Source organism: Chiloscyllium plagiosum, chromosome 2 (genome assembly GCF_004010195.1).
Source record: "Chiloscyllium plagiosum isolate BGI_BamShark_2017 chromosome 2, ASM401019v2, whole genome shotgun sequence".
Classification (NCBI taxonomy): Eukaryota; Metazoa; Chordata; class Chondrichthyes; order Orectolobiformes; family Hemiscylliidae; genus Chiloscyllium; species Chiloscyllium plagiosum.
Window position 1 is genome coordinate 142,427,276 of NC_057711.1, and position 25,491 is coordinate 142,452,766.

At 39.2% G+C, this 25,491-nt stretch overlaps 1 protein-coding gene across 6 annotated transcripts in view; it reads right to left on the minus strand.

Annotated features, from left to right (window-relative positions):
• Positions 1–2,029: 2,029 nt before the first annotated feature.
• LOC122564829 (beta-amyrin 11-oxidase-like) overlaps positions 2,030–25,491 on the minus strand; it is a 119,983-nt gene continuing 96,521 nt past the window's right edge. For 5 of the 6 annotated variants that reach the window (XM_043720144.1, XM_043720137.1, XM_043720167.1 and 2 more), the window contains 2 exons: positions 17,866–17,953; positions 2,030–2,453 (listed from right to left, as the gene is read on the minus strand). In XM_043720144.1, coding sequence (XP_043576079.1) covers positions 2,313–2,453; positions 17,866–17,953 — 229 coding nt within the window. In that variant the 3' untranslated portion in view covers positions 2,030–2,312. The remainder of the gene's footprint in view (positions 2,454–17,865; positions 17,954–25,491) is intronic. The other variant, XM_043720149.1, reaches the window with a different exon arrangement.

The window sequence follows — 25,491 nt, forward strand, 5'->3', positions numbered from 1 at the left end:
ATCAAAATATCCATTGCAAGATGAAAAGGTAATTGTATAAACATTAGCACCCATTTTAACATCATGTTTTCCTTTGTTCACAGCTGGCTGGAAGCAGACAGCTCAGAGTCATACAGCAAGGATCAGACATTTGGTCTAGCCCGTCCATGCTAACCAAGTTTCCCAAAGTAAACTAGTCCTATTTCCCTGCATTTGGTTTCTAGACCTTTCCCATTCATATATCCATCCAAATGCCTTTTATATGTTGTAACTATATCCACATCTACCACTTCCTCTGGTCGAACAGTCCCCCATTTGAACCAAACTGTGTGTGGAAAGGTTGCCCCTAAGGTCCCTTTTAAATCTTTCATATCTCATCTCGAAGTCCATTTTGTTAGTTCTAGCTCAACATCCATATGGTGTATTTCCTGAAGCTTCTGATTGATAATCATTTGATGAGCCTCAGCCTGTGTGTCCACCAAGGCTATCAATTTTTAAAATGAGTGTTAAAGACAGAAAAGGCTTTTTTTGTGGTATCACCGTGGAATTTAGTGGCACCCATCAGACTGCTTCTGCCTCAACAGGCTCCCACATGATTCCTGAGCTCCTAAACGATTAAGTTTTTAAGAGGTATTCCAATATTCACCAGACATGTTGGAAAAAGTTGTGGTACAAGAAATACTGATTTTTCTCTGGGCTCTGTAAAAAGGGATCTCATAAGAAACAGATATGGAGAATGAACTCAAACTGTCCACCCCACAGAACAACCAAAGAAAAATGACACTGGTTCAAAAAGGCCAAGAAATTTGAATTTGCAACAAAGGAGTCTTTGCCATTCTTGCCTCCAAGACGACTTGAAAATCTGGCCTGTGTTGTCTGGATATGGCACTCTTGCAGTACAACCGATACACCACTGTTCTGTAGATTGGAATTAGCATTACACGTGGTATTTGTTAAGTAATAATGATCTATTAATTGATGATTTGTCTAAAGTTTAAGATTTTTTTTTGAGTACAAAATGTTTTTTGATTACAGGTGATGTTCAAAGACTTGTGTAGAAATTGAAGGAAGATGGGCCACAATTACAGCAGCTACTGTTTTAGCCGTCTATTCCTTTGACAGACCCCTGAAACGTGACATCGCCCAATTAGGCCACATTTGGAGTACTGTGTGCAGTATTGGGCCCTATATCTCAGGAAGGATATACTGATCCCAGAGTATGTTCAGAGGAGATTCACAAAAATGATCCCAGCAATGAACAACTTAATATACGAGGAATGTCTGAGGGTGTATAATTGATGGGATTTAGAAGGATTGGGGAGACGAATCTAATTGAAACATACAGAACACAATGACCTGGACTGAATGGATGTTGGGAAGATGTTTCCATTGGTACGAGAGACTAGGAACCGAGGATACAGCCTTAGAGTAAAGGGCAGACCTTTTAGAATGGAGATAAGGAGAAAGTTCTTCAGCCAGAGAGTGGCGAATCTATGGAATTCACTGTCAGAGAAGGCTGAGAGGGCCAGGTCTTTGAGTACATTTAAGACTGAGATAGAGAAGTTCTTGATTGTAAAGGGGGATCAAGGGTTACAGGGAGAAGAGGGAGAAAATGGGGTTTAGAATCTTATCAGTCATAATTGATTGGCAGAGTACACTCGGACTGAATGGGCTAATTTCTGCTCCTACATCTTATGGTATTGTCAACAATAAGAGGTAGGAGTCAACATTGTAATATTTACAGTTCAGTGAGAGGTTGGGATTGGAATGGTAGTAACAGAAAGGAATGAAAGATCTCCTATTACAGTGGTTACCATGGATTTACATCCTTAAGCAGTGTTACATAATGTACTTGGTCTGATGTATCTGGCTCACATTAAAAGGATCATTTTAAAGTTTTGCTACTGGCAGTGTCTATCAATGGTTGGAAAATTAGGTGCAACACATATCCATATTCACACTAAGTCATGGTCCATGGCAGAGATCAAAACTGGGAAATTGTACCTTCAATGTCTTTGCCACATTTAGTTTTAAAAGATTCACGACTGACTCAAATCAAAAACTATTTTAATAAAGATATTCTCTACAGTAAAACGAGGACATTATAGTCATATTTTCTTGCTCCGTCCTTCAAAAGCAAAAACACGACATTTGATAACTACTGCACACTCAACACCAAAAAATTCACACACCGAATTATGACACAATTGCATCCGGTCCTCACAGTGATGTTATCAGGTTGCACTGTTGTATGGTGACTCACTGATCACACTGTTCTTTGACAGATGACGCGTTGAACTATCAGTGATTTCAACAGCAGTTGATGGAGAGAACTAAGTTTTGCTGGAACATGACGTGAACTTAATTTTAGGGTCTTCAGCAGGTCGGGAGACAGGAAGCCATTTGTATTCCAGGTTTTGATTGGGAGGGTCCAATTCCCAGCAGTAATGATTGAGCAAATACCCAGCTGTTGCCTTGAACAGAAAAGATCAGACATTTTAAAACCTGAGCTGTGAAAAATTAAGAAATAAGAAACAACAAAATGACATATAGAGGGACGAATTTAAGTGATCCTGGAGAGACAGTGCAGAAAATACAAAAAAGGATAAATTTGCCAAGTCATACTTTAAAGAAACACTGCTTACAAATGTAATAACTTAAAATCCTATTGATTATTAATCATTTGAATCTGAAAAATGAAATCAATATCCCCAAATAAAAATCAATTACGATATGGAATAAATGTAAGTTGATGAGCTTGAGATACAGACCAGCCATGATCTAACTGAATTGTGGAACAGATTCAAGGTATTGATTTGCTTGTTTTTGTTCTTAGTGAATACATTTTGTTACACTGGTTCAACAACAAATTATAAAATGAAGCCCAAGAAAATAATGGGGTTGTTCAGGGCTTTAGCCTTAGGGACTGACACAGAGTTCAGATAATACGGCAACAGAATCCCAAAGTGTCAAATACTTACTCTATGCTGGACATGTTAAGTATACTCTGTGGATAGGAAGAGTAACAGCTAAAGTTCATTAGATTATGAGTACTTGAAGTCTGGACTTCTCTCAAAATGCAACAGGGCTGATTGCCATCCTGGACAAGTCTCTCTTTGTAAAGCATATTTAAAGCATACCTTCAACCAACCGTGGTAAATATGAAAAAGGCTTTAAAATTTCTGCTGTTTCACTGCAGCAGGCAAGATCCTTAAATGGCTGGTGTTCAATATTCATCACCCGAGCCCATAGTAATCACAGCAACTCAAGTGATATACACCCAGAACATCACTGATGTATCTAAATAAACGAATGCAATGTTATTGCACAAATGTAGCTTTTTTTTGCAATTATATCTAATATCGCAGCAGTTCTTCACTTGAACCATAGCATTAGCCCTACTGTGTTATCGAATGGTCAAATGATAGAGGAATGTGCGAAGTTTTTTGGCAATTTTGTTTTGTACAATTAGATTTGATGTTGTGACAGCTTCACATGTATAAAAGGTGAAGTTGTTTCATCCCAAAGGACCATAGAGCTGCTCTCACTCATTAGAGGGAGACAACTAATGTGGTTTAACCTGAGGGTCAACATGTCTAGGTTGAGGGGAGAAGTTGAGACTTTCATGGTTATGTCAGTCAGTGTGGGAATTGAATCCACACTGTTGACATCAATCACAAACCAGCAGTTTAGCCAATTGATCATATACCTTGTGACCAAGGTATATAATACTAATTTCAGTACACTTGTCAGGTCACCACTTAAAATCCATATGTAAATTTGGGTTTTGCATTTCAAACATGCTTACATTTCATTGTTAGATTTGTTATAAACCCTTTTCCTGGCACCTGTAGTATTTTAAGTATGACTTGACATTTCCATAATACTACATTACTTTAGAGTGTCCTTGGCTCAGTGGTGCAGTAATACTGCAGTCTGACTCACTGGGAGTTCAAACCCCACTGCAGTGTCTTGAACATATAATCCAGTTTCACACTTCAGCACAGTACTGGATGAGTGCTGGACTGCTGGAGGTGCTTTCCTTTCATGAAATACTAAAACAGAAATAAAAATTCAAAGTAGTGCAAAGTTTTCCTGATGTCTGAGCTCACATTTATCTCGCAAACTTTATCACTAAATCAAATTATCTGGTCATTTTTCTGGCTGCCATATGTTGGATTTTATGCACGAACTGAATGCTGCAATTCTTACAGTGCAAGCGACTACAAATAATCAATTCGCTGCCAAACTTCTTGAAGTTGTGAAAGACACCATACATTCCTTTTTTATCTCTACATCATTCAATTTGTTCCCTTCAAATATTTTGAGTCATGTTGCAGCCTTAGACAACTGACTGTCATTGTGGAGTAATAATCCTTTATTCCCTTTCCTCCTTCTCTAGGTGGTAGTGTTGTTGAATTTCACTTTGGTCTGTTCTTCTTCTCTGGCTTGTCAAGTCTTAACATGAGAAATAGTAACTATTGGTCAGACAGCCCCTCCACCATTCAAAGATTAAGATGATTTTTTGACCGCCTTTTCATCTAATCTCATATCCCCCAGATTCCAAGTATCTATCAATGTCACCCTTGAATATATTCAATGAATGAACATTCACAGCCCATTAGGGTAGTAAATCCAAAGATTTATAACCTTCTCAATTTCCACTCGTCTCAGTCTTAAGTATCCTGAGAATACCTTTGGGTCTAAACAGGAGGCACAGCCTTTCCTCATAAAACATGTCAAACTCTCTCAAATCTTATGTTTCAGATGAAATCACCTCTTGTTCAATTTAACTCTAGAAGGTATCGAGCCTATTCTACTATTCTAATATCTCCTCAGAGCCCAATAAAATTATTTTTAATTCGCTCATGAAATGTTGACAATATCGCTGGAAATATTTGTTGTCTGCCGCTAACTGTTCTAGAAACGACGGTGGTGAGTTGTCTCATTAAACAGCTACAACAGGTGCAATAAGCCTTCCTTGTTCTTGTGCTCAAATCCCTTTGTGAGAAAGGCCAACGAATCATTTACCTTCCTAATTGTTTACCGTTCATGATTGTTAACTTTCTGTAATTCATTCGCAAGGATATCCAAATCACTCTGAACACTAATATTTGATAGTTTCTTTCCATTTAAAAAAATTATTCTTCTATTCTTCCTGCCAATGTATATAATCCCACCCTGGTGCTGGGACCTCAAGACTCTCACTGAGTCACAATATCTAGCAAATGCTCAGTCTTATTTTTATTTTACAATTAGTCAAGATGACAAGTGTCTTCTGGAATGTGACCCCAAAGCACTAATGAATGTCTAAATATGGACTACTCAAACACACAAATTCCACTGTAATCCAGAGCACCATATTTCAATAGAATTCCATTTTAGTGATTAATGGATCTAGAATATTTTAATTGGGATTAAACACTGCAAACCCACTTTATTGTCACATGATTATACAGTTAATTCATTATCACCATTGTTTTCCATAGATGTTAAGATTCTGCTTGCTTCACAATTATCAAAGGAATCATATTCACACCAAACTACCTGAAAAACACAAACTCTTCCTATGATGCACTGTTATAAAGACTGACCAGCAGCTTATCTAGTAAACATGGGTGATCTGGAGATCTGGACTTGAATATGACTTGCTACAGTACGGTGTTAAAATAAAAATTAAATTATTGAGAGAGATGCTTTTAATTATCCCGGTGTAATTCCAATGTTTTAAAAGACCTCTGGTCTTATATCAACCTGATTTCACGAAACGGTGAAGATGGAATTGGGAGCGCAGTGGGATGGAGGGGGAATGGGAATCATCACTTACCATAAGGGCAGAGTTGGAACTGGAATGTCTAGAACAGGATACAAGAACCTTCAACTTTTAATTCTTTAGGACTAGTCTAATCAGAGAAGCTAACTATTGCACTACCAGTTACTTATCACCTGTTTCTTCTACATCTGTGTAGTTATTGGAACTATAAATAGATACACCTGTTAGGTTTAGCCTTAACATTTTCTGACAACCGATACTTCCTGTCTTTTGAATGTGAGCACGACAGTGTAGTTCATGGTGTACAGAGGCTATGGTGTATGGGTGCACGTTACTTCTCTATACATGACACACAAAATGTGCAAATTTCAGTGGACAAGATGCAAGTTTGCTTGTAGAAATGTTGTTTTGATTTATGGAGAAAGAGTTCAAATTAAAATAATGTACTACTGCAGACTGGGACTAAAAGGGAAAGAGGACATTAACAGAGGGAAAACAATGCTGATGGTAAGCTAATATTGGGGTCGCACAGTGACTCAGTGGTTAGCATTGATGCCTCACAGCACCAGCGATCTGGATTCGATGCCAGCCTTGGCCAACTGTCTGAGTGGGGTTTGCACATTTTCCGTGTCTGTGTGGGTTTTCTCCAGGTGCTCTGGTTTCCTCCCATAGTGTAAGGATGTAAAGGTTAGGTGAATTGGCCATGCTAAATTGCCCATAGTATTCAGGGATGCATAGGTAGGCGCATTAGTCAGGACGAAGTGTGAAGTAATAGAGTAGGGGAATGGGATACTCTTCGAAGAGTTGGTGTGGACTTGTTGGGCCAAAAGCCTGTCCCCATACTAGTGATTTTATGATTTTAATACGTCTTAGCCAGTATTTTTCATTCATTTGACATCATGAAAACAAGTGATCTGGTATTTGTTGTTTATGGAATCGTGCTGGATACAAATTGTTGTGTTTCTAATATTGTAAGTGTAATAGCGATTAATATTCAGCAAAAAAAGTCAGTAATCAAGGTTAGAGTTAACTAGCAATAAACTCAAAAATGTGATCATCACAGGACAGAAATGTAGGTGGAATTCTATTTCCAGCATGTGGCACCAGCTTCAAGTCACTGCTTCAAATTTGAGATGGAAGAAATACAATCAAATTAATATGTATTAAATCAGGCAGATTAATTCTGATACATTTCTGCAGTTGGCATGTTGCCTTTTTAATTAATTCAATTGCAGTTCAAGTCCATTAGCCAAATGAACTTACATTTATGATGTTTTTATTTACATATGTGCAGACCTCATGTGGCAGTATTCAAAAATTACCAACAGTGGATTATGGGTTGGGATACCACAGGACGAAGATTCGCATAGGGATGATTGTGGGCCTGCCAGAGAACCACAGAAAATGTTCCTTTCATTAAATTTAAATGATCAGAAAAGAAGGCCTGCTCTATTACGACTGTGGAATCTTCTCTTGTCAGTTTTGCTCAATATGCTCCCAATCAAGTTGCTGCTTCCTTCCTTCCTTTTCCAATACTGTGTGTCCATTTCTTTGTGGGGTCAACTTCCATTTCTATTTGCCTAATTAATGACCTCAGAATAGGACTAATGAGTTTATTGCTCTGTTAACAATGACAAGGTAGTGACTAACGGGAAGGAGTAGATGATCTTTCAATAATATATAAATCTGGGACCTTGGGGCCTGAACGCCAGTTTAGGTCATAACTGGTTATGGTGTTAAACACTCACTTCATCTTGTTCCATGAGTAATGAAACAAATTAAGTCCAATCAGTGGTTATGCCTTGAAATTTGCCTTGTGAGGGGGAAAGAGGAGGACTGACCTTCCAGTCTTACAAAAGTAATGTGGGCTACAGCAGCAGCATCAAGATCACCACCATCACAACCCTGCTACCTTCCACAATCACCTCACCACTTTGCACTTAACTATCTGGGTTAGCCAATAGTGGCAGGTCTTAGAGTCATACAGCACAGAAACAGACCCTGCCGAACATGTTCCCAGACTAAACTAGTTCCACATGCCTGATCCTGGCCAAATGTCCCTATTGTATAGTTTTATTTAATTTCTGAATGTAGAATAAAAAAAACTTCAGCTGTTCACTATACAATTTGAAAACCTAGTTTTAATAAAGTGCATTTGAAAAAAATTGATTTATTTTGTTTTCTTTTAAATGATGCTATTCATTCCTTTTAACGTCCATAGCTTGTTAGCCCTAGGAAAATGAGGTTCATATCTTAAAATTGTGCTCGCTTGTTCATCATTGTTGAGTAGAAAGTGAATGCTGATTTCTCATCAAAATTAGTCCCACTTAACTCCTGCACATTGGATCGTTTGCAATGATTATTCCCAGATCACTTTCACTCTTGCACCAGACACATTTACATTTGTCTATGCTTTCATGCATTAATCTACATTGTTTCACATCTGATCTGAATGTTTTGCACATCGTGTATAGTCACCTTTAGAGTTCATATTTCAAAACATCAATAGAAATTAGGCATAATATCTTTTTTCCCCAATGACACAACATTTGAATTTTACAAGTATTTATCAATCTATTCGGTTCTGTCTTCAACAGATAGCACTAACTTTAAGGTTTTATATTAAAAAGAACTGTCTGAATTGCTGTAAATACCTGTTCCATATATTTTGTACATTTTGTTTTAGATTGCTATGGTGCTGAGAAGTAAAGGCTTGCGATTGATGCTTTCTGTCTTACATTTTTCACAACAGATACAAGATTGACAAACTTCAAAGGTAGTGACAAATTATGAGGACGGGTTGGTAAGTCAACTCTGATGAAGGTGCTGCTATGAAAAATGTACCAGGGAACAACTGTTCCCACGTAATTTGTTTAATTAAAAAAAGGCTCAATGTTGCACATGTTCACTAACCCACAGAAAACAGGCCCCAAAGGTTAATAAAACACAGCTTTTAGTAAGCATAAAGAAGCCACATTGCAAGCCCAACTAATATTAAATTAGTTGTTAGTGTAATGCTTAGCACACTCAGGATTATTTAGAGGGTTTTGTTTGATTGCAAAATCACATCCAATGGAAACATTACATTCCAAACATTGAAAGCATGGATAAGTTGAGTATGATTAGTACTCAGCAAAAGTGTTATTTGACATGATCTGCTAGTCAACTGGAGACATGATCTATGTACCTGGTATTGCACTGGTACTGAAATTCATCTATTGTATTACTGTGGTGAAAGGGTTAAAGAACATCCTTTTGGCTTGTTGGCAGCATCCTGTCAATACTATTCTTGTTTCAGCTACAATTTAAGATCATCAGGCTGGCTTGCCAGTGAGAATTTTTTAAAACAATTACTCAATTGAAAGATTTGCTGAACATCTTTTTGGCTTGTTGGCAGCATCCTGTCAATACTATTCTTGTTTCAGCCACAATTTAAGATCATCAGGCTGGCTTGCCAGAAGCCACTAATATACATATGTAAAGGCCGCTCCTCAGCTGTTAAAAAAAAGGAACATATGCAAGCATTACACCTTTTGTCATTTTACCAAAAACACGGAGGACCCGAGTTCCTTGGTGCATTCTCCATGACAATGCCTCAGAGTCAACTGTTAACCTTTTGCTCATGTATTACAAATTATTATTCCTTTTGAAATGCAGTATTGTGTCTGTGCCCTGATAAGTCTAAGATGTAAAGTTTGACAACATGTCTCTATTTTCAACAATACTCAACTTCTGTACTATCACGCAATTATTGTTCCTGTAAAATTGCTAATTGGAACTTTGATGTCCATTTCCTTTTGTTACAATAGGAAAATTTTTCTCAGTCATCCTATTGACTATAAACAATGGTGTGGGAGGTGTACAAATTTGCATGCCATATATATACACACACACACACACAAATAATTTCTTTAGCATAGGAAATGGAGAACAATCCCCTTAGTTCTATTCCCTTGTTCTTTCCATGTGCTCTTTTACATTTGGTTAATCAAACATTTATCTACTTTTTAAGTAGTTATTTATTCTGCTCATACCATAGCTCCATATATTTATAGATTGCATAAAAACCTCCTGAACTATGAGGGGAAAAATCACCTGAATTTTCTCTTATTCTGCATCACAAATCACTCCTGATTTTGCCAAATTCACCCCAAGTCAAACGATTGAGGGATTTTACAGTTTACATTCAGAAAAATTATTTTCTTTGGTGGAGAATTCAGAACAAAAAGGAATATAATCTTAAAATTAGAACTCAGCTATTTAATCAGAAATTAGAAAGCTTATTTCCCAAAAAGGAGATGGAAATCAGAAAATCTCTGCACAATGTACAGTTCTATGAAGAGACTGTGGATGCTGGGTTTATTGAAATTTAAGATTGAATTTTTTTTTAAGATAACAAAAGATTTAGAACAAAGGCGATAAACCAAGGTGAAGGACATATTTGCGCTGATCTAAATAATGAAGCAAAAGGTCAAAAGGTTGACTGGCCTATTCTTATTTGTATGTTTCTAAACTTTAGTGAAGGCTTAAATGAGTCCACTTTTCCTTTAGCAAAAACAAAGCTTATAAATATCTGTCCTGATGTTAGCAACATCTCAAGATATTTATTACAATGCCATAATTATAATGATGGTAAGAACTACAGAATATCCAAATTATTTCAGAACATTTATTGTGGGAAGTGAGAAATGGGATATTCAACCTGACAAGTGAATAAGAATTGCACTATTTCTGCATTTTTGCTGTTAGGGCGACTTAATTAGAACATTGGCTTGTTAACACAAAGCATAAAAGAGCCATTTTGCAACAAGTAGCATGCCTCAGAGATCAATGCTTGAGTCTCAACTTCTACAATTTACATAAATTATTTGGATGAAGGGCTCAAAACACGCAGCCAAATTTGCTGATGACTTTGAAAGTCAGTCATTAAGAGGACATGTGAAGGAAACAAAGATTATAGATGGGTAAATGAGTGGGAGGTAAATGAGTGGGAAAAGATCTGACAAATAGTGTACAATGTGGAGAAAATATGAACTTGTCCATTTTAGCAGGAAAAATAAGAAAGAAGCATTACCTAGAAGTTGAGGACTGCAAAAGCTTTGTGGTGTAGAGAGAGCTGGTATATTCCTATGCATAGATTAGGAAAGGTTGGCATGAGGGTACAGTACTAATTAGGAAAGCTTTCATTTAATGTGAGGAGGACCTTCCTAATTTTGCATTCAGTTACGTTTCAGTTATACAGGGCACCGACAAGACCACATCTGAGCACTGTGTATAGTTTGGTTTCATCGTTTAAGAAAGGATACAAGTGCATTGGAGGAAGTTCAGGGAAAGTTTACTAGACTAATACATAGAATGAGTTGTTTGTCTCACGTGGAATAGTTGGATAGACTGGGCTTGTATCCCTTGGGAGTTTAGAAGAGTAACTTGAAGAGGTGAAACATTCACGAGTTGAGAAACAGCAACTTACTATCTAAATGAACTAGATAGATGTATTAAAATAATGATGATTTGGAGGCCAATTGAATACATTTGACTATAAAATAAGTAAAAAATTTAGACAGACACAGCATAAAAAGTACCTGTGGGACTTTCAGTGCAATCATATCTGTTAAGAGTCTGTAGTGCAAAAATGTTATTCTGGAGTCAGAAGTATAGATCGTTCGAGATAGAGAAGACTAGAGTTACCAGGACACTTGTTTTCAGAGGCAAAACATCCAATTTTGGTTCAATAGTATTTTAGAGTTGGTCAATCCCGAAGGACAGGTGAGTGTAACTGCAAGTTAAACAGATATGGGATCTAGCATGTAGTGGAGAAGCCTCAGTCCTCATCTTCGACCAACTTGTTCTTGTGTAGATGCATTTGACCATTGAGCCGAAAGTGCAGACCCTATTTAAGCTATGGGATGGGACAGGAAGTAAAACTGCATGTAGAAGTGACAGATGACAGTATAGTAAGGAGAATGGATATTTTTCTTTGCAACTGAGACCAAGACTTACAAAGATGGGTTACTTGCTCAATACTAGAACAAGTAAACCTATAATATTAACTGTGCAACTAGTTAAGTATTGAGGGCTTTCACAAAATGTTTGGATGTTGCTTCCTTCAAAAGTGAAAGAACGCAGAATATTACAGTGATGTATCATAGATGACCAAGGTCCACCACAGCTTCCTCAATTACTCTGAGAAACTAAGGAGAAATTTGCAAAATAAAAACTTTGTCAAATTGCCAGTACATCTTGCCTTTCCACAGGACTGATAATTGAGATATGGTGCTTTTGGCTGCTATGTATAAAGGGTAGAGTGACATTTATGGGCCATTATATTCGTGCTAATTTGGTTACTGAAAATTATTAACTTGGCAAAAGAAATAAGGAAGACACTACATGAGTTTGAGAAGCAAAGAAAATCTGGAAATACAGATACATAAATCACTAGGAGTAGCAAAAGTAGTTAGCAAGGCCATAAAAAGTGCAAACAAAGTTGTGGTGTTCTTTTTCTTGAGGAAGACAATACAAATGCAGAGTGATAATTCTGCATTTATATACAGAACCATAGTTACACCATCCTTAAAGTACCACATTGCTATCCATACCATAAAAACAATATTAAAACTTTGACAAAAGATTTACGAGAATGTTAGCAGACTAAACTGGATGCCTCTATCAGGAAAGATTAAACCGGTTGGAGTTCTTATTTCAAACATACAGATGTCACCAGTTTTCATTTCTTATCAGATGAAGGTTTGTTGGTACAGTCCTTGTGCTAGTGTATAGAATCTACTACGTAAACATCGGCCATCCAATTCTGTGATCCATTGCCAGTTAAGTCAGCTCCATATTTCACAATGAATCCTGAGATTTAACACACACTAAGCATCAGTTATGCTTACATCCCATAAAACTTGCCTTTTTAAAAATTCTTTTAAGTGTTTTAAAGAAAGGAAAGGTAAGAATGTAAGGAAAGAGAAATGGCACTCTATTCAGAAAGTGTACCCAGAAAGGAGGTGAAACAGGGCTCTGGGTGGACCCCCATTACCTTCATTAAACACTGCCATTAGTTTGGGCCATCTGCTCATGTGGGGAATAAATGCCAAATACCTGAAAGGTTGAACTGAATCTCTGCATCATGATTTCTATCTTGTCCTACAGGACCAGATACTTTCCCTCTAATTATTTTTTTGCAGCGAACTCCAAGGTTCGTGCATGACAATTCCCAGAACTGGAAGTCAGCGTACCTGCATGCATGGAACTCCGAGCAGCCAGGCAGCTTTGAGGGAACAGTGATGACCAGTATGAATTCCCAAATCCTTACATATACTTAGTCAGAACACAATCAGTCTGTTCATCTTACTGACATGATCCTTTGAAGAACAGATCCCAGTAGTATAGAAATTTATTGATACCAGAAAAATACTATGTAAGAGTGGAATGTGCACAGAAGCAGATGACGACTAGATACAGGGCTAAAAGATCTCTCAGTTGGAATGTGGAATATTGCTACCCTCAATCATAGAGTTAGCCAGCACAGCAGTGCAAAAGACAGATTAAAGTATTTAGCCCATCTTCAGCCAGAAGCACCAAGTAGATAATTCATCTCACCCTCCTCACAAAATCCTCATTATCACAGATGCCAGTCTTCAACCAATTTGATTCACTCTACAAGGCATCAAGAAATGGCTAAAGGCACTGAATCATCGCATTATGGTGCAGAAGGCCATTTGGTCCATCATGTCTACACCAACTGTCTGAACATTTTAACAGAATGCCAGTCTTCTGCCTTTTCCCTATACCCATGTATGCTGTTTCTATTTAAATAATCATCCAATGCCCTCCTGAATGCCTCAATTGAACCAGTCTCAACTACAGTTGTAAGCATTGCATTCCACACCTTAATTACTCACAACATGAAGAAGCTTTTCCTCACCTTGCATTTGTTTTGTTTTTGCAAAACACTTTAAAACTATGGCTCTGGTTCTTGATCCATTTAAGAGTGGGAACATTTTCTTCCTATCGCTCTAGCCATATCCCTCACGATTTGAAACATTATCCTCTACATGGAAAACATTTTTGGCTTTTCCAATCTTTCCTCATAATTTAAGCTTTTCATCCATGGAACCATTTTCATAAACCTCTCTGCATTCTCTCCAATGCATTCATATCTTTCCCATAGTGTGGCATCCAGAAACTACACAGTACTCAGATCCCACCAGTGTTAATTAAGTTCATCATTCTTTCCCTGCACTTGACTCTAATGCCTCTCTTTATGAAGTCTAGATTACTGTATGCTTTCACTAGCCAGTCTACAATGTGGAATGAATTATGTATACATACACAATATTTCAAATAATACCCCTTATTTTACATGCTCTTTGTACAAAGGTGTATCACGACACTTCAGTGCACTGAACTTCGTCTGCTACCTATCAGCCAATCTGCCAACTTGTCAAAGTCTTTTTGCAGTTCTACACTATCCTCCTCACAGTTCACAATTCTTCCTAGTTTTGTCTCATCTGCACACTTTGAAATTGGTCCCTGTACATCAAGATCTAAACCATTTTATAAAAAGCAAGGTCCTAATATCGACACCTGGAGAACTCCATAGCAAACCTTCCTCTAGCCAGTACAGCTACAGCATTGGCATCTCCCCAATATTGGGAAAAGTTGACTATGTCCTGCGCAAAAGAGGCAGGACAAGTCAAATGGGCTACATACCACCCTATTAATATATTCTCAATCATCAGCAAAGTGATGGATTGGCACATCGACAGGGTTATCAAGTGGCACTTGCAAAGGAATAACTTGTTTGCTGAAACTCAGTTTTGGCTTCAGCAAGACCATTCCATATCTGATCTCATTGCAGCCTTGGCCCAAACATAACACTGGGAGAAAGTGAGGACTGTAGATGCTGGAGATCAGACTGAAGAGTGTGGTACTGGAAAAGCACAGGTCAGGCAGCATCAGAAGAGCAGGAGAATCGAAGTTTCGGACATAAGCCCTTCATCAGGAATCCTGATGAAAGGCTTATGCCCGAAATGTCGATTCTCCTGCTCCTCGGATGCTGCCTGACCTGCTGTGCTTTTCCAGCACCACACTCTCAACACCAAACACTACACTGAATTCCTGAGGTAAGGCAAGATTGATTGCCCTTTAAATCAATGCCACATTTGATAAAATATGCCATCAAGGAGTTCAAGTAAAACTGGAGTCAATGGGAATCAGGAGGAAAACTCTCCACTGGATAAAGTCATACCTCGGACAAAGGTAGATGGTTATGGTTGTTGGTGGTAATACATCTTAGCACCAGGACATCAACGTAGGAATGGTTCCTAATAGCATCATAGCGCCAACCATATTTAACTACTACAATCAATGAGCTTCCCTCTATGCTCCTATACCTTATGGTCTTATAATGTCAAAAGTGGGGATGTTTGTCATGACTGCACAATATTCAGTACCATTCAAGGTACCTCAGATACTGAAGCGGTCAGTGTCCTTGTGTAACATATCCTGGACAATATCCAGGTTTGGGTTGATAAGTGCCAAGTAACACTTATGCCACAAGCACTTGGCAATGGGCATCTCCAATATATTCACTGGCATTATCATTGCCCTGTGAATTACTAATAGCTAAAAACTAACTGGACCAGCCATACAAATATTGTAGCTACAGGTCAAAGACTAGGAATTCTGCACTAAATAACTCACCTCCCTTGTGGGTAAGGTGTAGAAAAGGAGAGCATCAGCAAAGAAGCATCTTTAGATATTAAGGACTAAAACCCAACAGACTATTGAACAAAGATAAAAGAACAGGCAAGGACACCACAGACTAGGGATATATAGGAACAGGAGTAATGCATTCAAACCCTAATGCCTGTTGTGTTATTTAAAAGATCTGACTAATTTGACAGTGAAAGAATGGGTGGCTCAGTGGTTAGCACTGTTTCCTCACTGCACCATGGACCTGGATTCAATTCCACCTTTGGGTGATTGTGTGGAGTTTGCAAATTTTTCCTGTGTTTGCATGGATTTTCTCTGGGTGCTCCAGTTTGAGTGCACCAGCCATGCTAAATTACCCAAAGGGTCAAGGAGTGTGTAGGTTAACTGGATTAGCCATGGGAAATGCAGGGTTACAGAGATAAAGTAGTTGGGTGGGATGCCCTTTGGAGGTCAACGTAAGTTCAGTGGGCCGAATGGCCTGTTTCCACACGTTAGGGATTCTATGATTCTATGTTGCATTGCTTGTAAAGAAAGTCATCTTGGCCAAACAAGGAGTCATAAGCATCACTCTGAACAGGACCATGGGCAATCTGTTTCTTAAACAGTGCTCTCACTTCTTATTGTCAGTATGTTTGTGCAGACATATTTTGTCTACTATACACAGTGGCAGCTGTAAAGTATAATCAAAAGATCTTTTTAATCAACCAGTTGGCCTTGAGTGGCTGCTAAACAGAATTCTACATTTTAGTCATTTGTACTTGTACTTTAATTTTTCCCACGAAAATTTCAAATGTAGTTTTGTTCATCGTTAGTTTAAAATTTTACTGGCAATAACTTTAATGGCTTCGGATTAAAAGTTTCTTTGTTAAAATACACTCTTTGTTAAAACACACTTTAAAGACAGACAGAGTGTTAAAATATCAGTTTAAGAGGCAGTTTTCTCAAATCACGAGTATTTTTGCTGGTTGGAAAAGCTCAGCAAAACCTGACAAAGGTTGAATAACAATGAGGAAATCTGGAGATAGTGTTTGTAGCAATTGATTCCGCAGTCCAAACTGTAGAATAAATGGAAGTGAAGTCTGTCACAAATAGACCTTTTTAGGATAGCGAGCCTTAAAATGAGTAAACTCGAATATTTCTATCTGAAATAAATGGAGCACTCAGCAGTCTATAACCAATAATTTTGAAAGAGGTATTAATGCCAATGAATAAAACTTATCACTTACAAGCAAATGATCCTTTCAAACATAACCTTCAAGTGGCAGGGACTTTGTTGAGATTTGCTAATAATGTTTTACATCACAAAGCTTTGTCAAAGAATACTGAATCATGGATTTAAAAAGTCACCATTTTAATGCTATCAACTTTCAGTCAAATCATTGGGAGGAAAAGTCTTGTTATCTTATGTATTTAAATAAATAATTTTGGTTTGCACTTAGCTAAAACAGTAAGTAGAATGACTATTTTTGGCAAACTTCGGAGCAAACCAATTACTGGCATTCCTAATCACTCAAATCTCCCAAATTACTTTTAGAGTATTGTAACATGTTAAGCAAATGTGTGATAGCTGTGTTTTGCACAGGAGTGCACAGGCAGTATTTAGATTAATACATTTATCTTTCTTTTTGTGTGGGATTGCTTAAGACCAAAAGGCATAAGGGCAAAATTAGACCATTCAGCCCACTGAATCTGCTCTACCATTTCATCACAACTGATTCTCCTGCCTTCCTCCATAATCTTTAATCTTTTGAGGATACTGGAGGGTGGAATGTCAGCTAGATACCAGAAAACTCTCTCTATTCCAAGTGTGAACAATGAGAGTCCTTGTCTTATTTCTTCAGAGGGTTTACTGAATGAACAATGAAACAGACACTCAACATGACCGGGATGACAGCTCGGACTTAAGGACGGAATTCTATAGATAGCACGTGAACACATATCCCACTGACTCAGCCCAAGTGCTACCAAATGAACGAAACTTTAAGAAAGTTTTATAAAATAAGAATGGGGGCGGCACGGTGGCTCAGTGGTTAGCACTGCTGCCTCACAGCACCAGGGTCCCAGGTTCGATTCCAGCCTCGGCGACTGTCTATATGGAGTTTGCACATTCTCCCGTGTCTGCGTGGGTTTCTTCCGGGTGCTCCGGTTTCCTCCCACAGTCCAAAGATGTGCAGGTTAGGTGAATTGGCCATGCTAAATTGCCCGTAGTGTTAGGTGCATTAGTTGGGGGAACGGGTCTGGGTGTCGGTGTGGACTTGTTGGGCCGAAGGGCCTGTTTCCACACTGTAGGGAATCTAATCTAAAATTAGCAACAAGTGATGACAAGTTTTATTCATTGGCATTAATACTCATGTATTAGTCTCTTTTGCTACTGTTTCATGTAATTTAAATACCTTCAATATCACGTTGTTCAGATCAATACCAATACAGTTTCTAGATCCATTTCCAAAACAGCACAACAGCTTTTCTTGACCAGCATTTCTGTAAAATAAGATAATAATTACTTACATTTCTCAGTTTTAACTTCATTTTCAACATAAATTCATCAATCCTTTTAGACCAGCTGAGAGTTTCCAGAATTTTAAAATTAATTTCATACTGCAAGCAACAAGGAGAAAAGGTTTAGGGGGAATGTATTTAACATTGGAAATCAGGGAAGCTGTTTGTTGTACTGGTCATACCTAGCATGATGGCTGTAGTTGTTGGTGGTCATCAATCAGTCTCAGGACAACTTTGCATGAGTTCCTCAGGTTCCCACAGTTGTGTCCGAGGACCAACCATCTTCAGTTCCTTCATTGGCGACTTTCCCTTCAAATCATACATTGAGAAGTGGGGATGTTCGCCGATGATTGCACAATGTTCAGCACCAAACACAATGCCTTAGGTAGCAAAGCAGCTTATGCCCATATGAAGTGACATGAACAGTAGCTAGGGCCCGACACATGATGGATCACATTCAAGCTGCACAAGTGTCAGCAAAAACCATCTCCAACAAGAGAGGAACTAACCATTGCCCCATGACTTTCTGTGGCATTACCAGCACTGAATCCTCAGCATCAACATCCTAGGGTTTACCACTGACCAACCATATAAATGCAGTGACTAGAAGAGTAGGTCAGAGACTAGGAATTCTACAGCAAGTAATTCGCCTCCTGACTCTCCAATGCCTGTCCACTATCTCCAAGGCCAAATTTGATGGAATGACTTCCATTTTCTCGGATAGGTTCATCAACACTCAAACACCAAGTCTGCATGCAGTGGTCGGATTGAAGGGTCTGTTTCCGTGCTGTATGACTTGATGACAAAGCAAGCCATGTGACTGACATACTATCCACCACCTTCCATTCACTTATTTCACCAACGACGTAGTGGCAGGAGCAAGTTATCATCTACTAGACCTGCTATTCAACTCACCAGGGCTCCTCCATGAACACCTTACAAACACACATCTCCCACTGCGAAGGATAAGGGCAGCAGCTGCAATGGAATATCACTACCTGAAAATTCCTCTCAAAGTCACACCCATTCTGACTTTGAATCAATGTCACTGCTTCATAGTCAGTGTCAAAATCTGGCCATTTCTTTCTAACAGCACTTCAGGTGAACCTACACTCAAGGACCAGTGGTTCAAGGAGGCAGCTTACAACTCCCTTCTCAAGAGCAATAAATGCTGGCTTACCCAGAAATGCACACATCCTTTGAATAAATAAAAAGCAATGACCAGATAAATGTAATTTAAGGCACTGGATGAGGGATAAATGATAGTCAAGGCATTGGATAAACAAATGTTCTCTGAATCATGCTTTGGCTGGGAAAGCAGACAAAGCTTTGTTTTACACCTCATCTGAAAAGGTGACTGTAAATGGTGATACCATAACTCTCAGCCAGAATGGAAATGATTGCATATTTTACCTGTCAACCATGCAGGCAGATCCCAATGTAGCATTTGACTGGGATTGATTTTATACATGCAGTGTGATTGATATAGCTATCCTGTACTTACTGTAGTTTGCTACAGATATCACCCTGCTGTGAGATGAAAACAACTGTTTTTATCGTGAGTACACAAATATATTGGCACGTTGTCAACTTTAATTTACGCAGGAAGTTAAACATGGGACAATGTGTCTTTGGGCATATTGTGCAACTGCATAATCATGACTCCTTCAAACAGTCTCCCACTCATCTCAACAATTTGTCTGATAAAGCGCATTTGATCACAGCAACACAGTACAAGATGTGGACCACACTGCAAGATGCAGAGGAAATTAAGGGGCTTGATTTCTGTATTTCCGACTAATAGGTGCTAATTGTATCCTGCTGTCTAGAATCTCACATTAATCTAAGGGAAGGAAGAGAATGATTAGCCAAAGACCTACTCCAGCTCTGCTTGACTGTTTTTTAAACTGTCCTGTTTACTTCTTATGGAAAACTAATGACAGATGATGGGTTCTTACTGATTCATATGCTTGTATGACATGATCAGTCATTCGTGTCACTTTCAGCAACTGTTGCTTCCACCTGGCACACTCATGCTGGGATTATAGATGATTGAACAACTTTCCTCTACACTGTGTCAGATATCAAATGGCTGAGACAGGGGATAATGAGTGAAATTAATGATAGAATGAAAATTTTGTTTACATTTTTGGCACAGGTCTCCAAGATTAACGACAAAAACCAAAATCAGACATCAAATTTTATAACGTCCAAACTGCACTGCAGTTATCAGTCCTACCCAAAATGAACAGGAGAGAACTGACAAGAAAGTGCAAAAATGCAGTGAGCTCACTTTGTAGAGCAGAAAATGGCTTTTACTAAACAAAACCAAACTGCAAGCCTTTTCACAGAACACACTGGCTTTATCAACACATGGATATAAACAGTTAATGCATAAAATGGACATTCTACTAAAAGATAGCGAGTAAAGGGACGCAGCGAGAGTGGTTTGTAACAAACACAAACAGATTATTTGAAGCGGATGATCAGTTTCTGTGCGGTGGATTTAATGAGCAAAATTTAGTGCTCTCTCACGTGGTGAGTTTTATGGCAAAGTTGCATCTAATGGCAAGTGGAAACTGTATCCCTTTCTTACCTGCACTCTGAATAATCTGTGGCAGCAAGGCACATGGCTGACCTTCCTACACTGCCACCAACTGAAGACACCAAGTGAGAGGGCACACTAATGGTGATAACCCAGTGAGAGACCAGGGTGGGGATTTGCTATTTTGGAAACAAATCCATGCGGAGTTGCTTGCAGATTCTTAGGGTGGAGAATGCTTGTTCATAGACACCCAGTGCTTGATCAAAGCAGTGGGCATTGGGATGCGGGATGTTGGGGGGGGGGGGGGAAAAAGGGGTGGAGAGAAGAGGTGGTGGTGGCTGAGACCCAACCATTGTTCTTGTAGCCAACTAACCTCTCTCCCTGCTTTCCCACTTGCTATCTGCGTGTCTGGTTCTTTTGCACTCTGTTACTGAACCTTGGGCTAATGGAAACAGTTATTTTTATTAGTTAAAAATGTCTCAATTTTGAATATTTCAATTAAAATTGCTTGCGCAATCTGGCCTGGCCTAAGAGGGGTAGTTCTAGGTCCTTGATGCTGTGCTGACCTGTGAGATTAATCTGACACCCATCTAACCTATACTGTTCCATTATCTTTACATATGTCCAATGCCCATTTAAATGCCCTTAATGTTGGCAAGTCTACTACTGTTGCAGGCAGGCCGTTCCACGCTTCTACTTCAGAGTAAAGAAACTACCCCGATATAGAGTCATAGAGATGTACAGCACGGAAACAGACCCTTCGGTCCAATTTGTCCATGCTGACCAGATATCCCAACTTAATCTAGTCCTGCCTGCCAGCACCCGGCCCATATCCCTCCAAACCCTTCCTATTCATTTACCCATCCAGATGCCTTTTAAATGTTGCAATTGGACTAGTCTCCACCACTTCCTCTGGCACTCATTCCATACACGTACCACCCTCTGCGTGAAAAAGTTGCCCCTTAGGTCTCTTTTATATCTTTTCCCTCTTATCTTAAACCTATACCCGTCCTATAACGTGGTGACCAGAACCGTACGTAGTACTCCAGGTGCAGCCTACGTACCACCCTCTGCGTGAAAAAGTTGCCCCTTAGGTCTCTTATATCTTTTCCCTCTTATCTTAAACCTATACCCGTCCTATAACGTGGTGACCAGAACCGTACGCAGTACTCCAGGTGCAGCCTTACCAGGGTCTTGTACAGCTGAAGCATAACTCTGCGGCTCTGAAATTCTATCCCTTACCAATAAACGCCAACACACCATATGCCTTCTTAACAACTGTATCAACCTGGCTGGCAACTTTCAGGGATTTATGCACCTGGGACACAGATTTCTCTGTTCATCTATTCTGCCAAGAATTTTACCATCAGCCCAGCACTCTGCATTTCTGTTACTTCTTCCAAAGTGAACTACCTCACTCTTTTCTGCATTAAACTCATTTGTCACTTCTCAGCCCAGTCCTGCATCTTATCTACATCCCTCTGTAACCCACAACACCCTTTGGCACTGCCCACAACTCTGTCTACCTTAATGTCATCCGCAAATTTACTAACCCATCCTTCTACGCCCACATCCAGATCATTTATAAAAATGACAAACAGCAGTAGCTGTTCCTCGTGGCACACCAATGGTAACAGAGCTCCACGATGAACATTTTCCATCAACCACCACCCTCTGTTTTCTTTCAGCCAGCCAATTTCTGATCCAAACTTTCTCCATGATAACTCAAGTCCCTCCTCCCGCAGGTTTAATGTCTTTAAATGAGGCCTAAAATTTGAAATGATTCTAGCCTCTTAGGCCAACAAATGGAAGACTGATGCTGTCCCCTTAGCCCTTGTTAAAATTGGGCCTAAAGATTTGAGTAGTTTGCATTAACGCAGGCACAATTCTCTTGGTATTTCCCCGCAACAGCCCAAGCCTCTGAACCTCATGCCAGCCATGTTTGTAAAGGAAAGTAATAAACAGTAACTGCAACTATAAATTTAGACTAATCTTGTAAAATATCACCTCAAAGTAATAATCCTAGAGTCTTTCATTAGGACAACTCTCTCCATCTTCGGATCCCCATTATTTTTCAGGTTCAATCTTCCCCCTACAGCTTTAATTTATCTCTAGTTTCTGAAAGAATGCAGTAATGAACCCACCACCTGTATTATGGATTCTCACACAGCCTGCCTTTCTTCCCCAATCTTTAAGGTCTGTTCCTCGGTGAGTTTATTAATCTGAGGAGAGTAACTTTATCGCACAGCTTAGTATTAATTGAGGCATGAAACCAAGTCCCATCTATCATTTGTGCATACACACAGACGAGGGGGGGTTAAGAGAGGGCGAGAGATGACAACAAAATAATGATGAGATTTGCTCCGAAACTGATTGAGGGTGAAATGTTGGGGATAACTCCCTTTTCAAATAATCAGAAAAATGAGCGTTCTGCACAAGTACAGTTAATTGACCAATGTTAACAGAATAAATTTAACACTGTTTCTCCAGCATGCACCTTCTCTATCCTTATCCACCTCTATCAGTTTAAACCCTGGAAAGTGCAATGTTTGAAATGACAAGGAGAAATCTGAATGTGAATTTGATCATCAATTATTGCGGGCTACTTGATCTAGTGATGGACTAGATGCAGGTCCACTGTCCTTTGATTTCACCGAGACAAACTTCAAATTTCTTTAAGCAATGACCAGAATGGAATGTACAAAATTTCACCCTCATCTTTAGCCTCGAACTGCACTGTCATTATGTCACTGATGTACAAAACAATTTAAAATAAAAATTCATTTCCAAGTGGAGTTTTCTGCCACAACCATTTTGTTTTACTCAGAGGAGCTCTTCTCATGATAATATTTTACTCAAAAGCTTTTTGCTGTTCATTAATTTAACAGTGTAGCACATTGATCTATCCTCCCAGGAAGCTGTGACTCACATCTGACTCATACTCAGTCAAGCTGCAACCTTCAACCAACTTCCTGTGTAAAGCATCTGTCAGATTCAACTGAAAGATTAGAGTAGCGTTACTGTAAATCAAATCAGCAGACTCAGCTGATCCTGTGCACTTAACAGGAGAATGCCTCTCAGGTAATTGTTGATTATGCACCCATACATCAATGGTCAAATACTATCTTTGCTTATTGAAAGTGACTTCTTCGACATACAGCACAAGATTATGGTATGGTTAGTTAATGACAAGCAGGAAGTTGATTTTTCTTGTCTTGATAGTGACCTACAATGGGGTTTGAACCACAAACTTTTTACCTCTGAGCCAAGCTAAGACTCATCATTAAATAAATGCTTCTTTCAAATAAAAACAGAAAATACAGGGCAGGTAGCAACCATATTAAGTTTGCAGATGACACCAAAATTGGAGGTGTGGTGGACAGCGAAGAGGGTTACCTCAGATTACAACAGGATCTGGACCAGATGGGCCAATGGGCTGAGAAGTGGCAGATGGAGTTTAATTCAGATAAGTGCGAGGTGCTGCATTTTGGGAAAGCAAATCTTAGCAGGACTTATACACTTAATGGTAAGGTCCTAAGGAGTGTTGCTGAACAAAGAGACCTTGGAGTGCAGGTTCATAGCTCCTTGAAAGTGGAGTTGCAGGTAGATAGGAGAGTGAAGGCGGTGTTTGGTATGCTTTCCTTTATTGGTCAGAGTATTGAGTACTGGAGTTGGGAGGTCATGTTGCAGCTGTACAGGACACTGGTTAGGCCACTGTTGGAATATTGCATGCAATTCTGGTCTCCTTCCTATCGGAAAGATGTTGTGAAACTTGAAAGGGATCAGAAAAGATTTACAAGGATGTTGCCAGGATTGGGGGATCTGAGCTACAGGGAGAGGCTGAACAGGCTGGGGCTGTTTTCCCTGGAGCGTCGGAGACCGAGGGGTGACCTTATAGAGGTTTACAAAATTATGAGGGGCATGGATAGGATAAATAGGCAAAGTCTTTTCCCTGGGGTCGGGGAGTCCAGAACTAGAGGACATAGGTTTAGGGCGAGAGGGGAAAGATATAAAAGAGACCTAAGGGGCAACATTTTCACACAGAGAGTGGTACGTGTATGGAATGAGCTGCCAGAGGATGTGGTGGAGGCTGGTACAAATGCAACATTTAAGAGGCATTTGGATGCGTATATGAATAGGAAAGGTTTGGAGGGATATGGGCCGGGTGCTGGCAGGTGGGACTAGATTGGGTTGGGATATCTGGTTGGCATGGACGGGTTAGACCGAAGGGTCTGTTTCCATGCTGTACATCTCTATGATTCTCTATGATTCATCAGCTATAGATACAGAAGCATGAAAAATGGATGTCGAGAGGAAAAAGGCATTTTATAAATGGAAGACAAAGGATGCTAGTGCAAGGTAAAAGGGAGCAGTAATTGGGTAAGAATAAAACACACATCTCAAGAGAAGGGAAACTGTGATAGAAGATGTATTACTAGCATCTGCTGTCCCCCTCCAAAAAAAGGGAGTGATCATTATGATCAGACATTTCTGGAATCTGTGTTGAATCTAAGTTATTAGAAGTTCTTGATCAAAAGATGAGGTGCTGTTATACTCTGACTTCTGTGTCCTTTGCCTTCTTAAGCCTGAGTGGGATGGTCCCTTTCAAAACTGCAGAAGATGTGGAAGAATATTCCCAGATTTTTATGTTTTCATTCGAACATCAGTGTAGAACCAGAAGGGAATGCGGAAATAAAATCCTTCAGGCAGGCAAAAATCTCTTGTTGGAATCCTCTTTTCACTTTGGTACAAAAGAAATTATCAAGTCATTCAGCTCGAAACTCAAAGCTATCCCACTAAGCTGCTTTTCTGGGCTGCTAAATCCAATCATGTAATCCATGTATAATTGGATGGTTGTTCAATCTTGGACTCATTCATGATTTCATGAGATACAATGGAGCTAGATGTCAATAGCAACTCAGTTTCTTGTATTAGGGCAACTTTTGAACAACCATATCCCAATCACATGGGATCA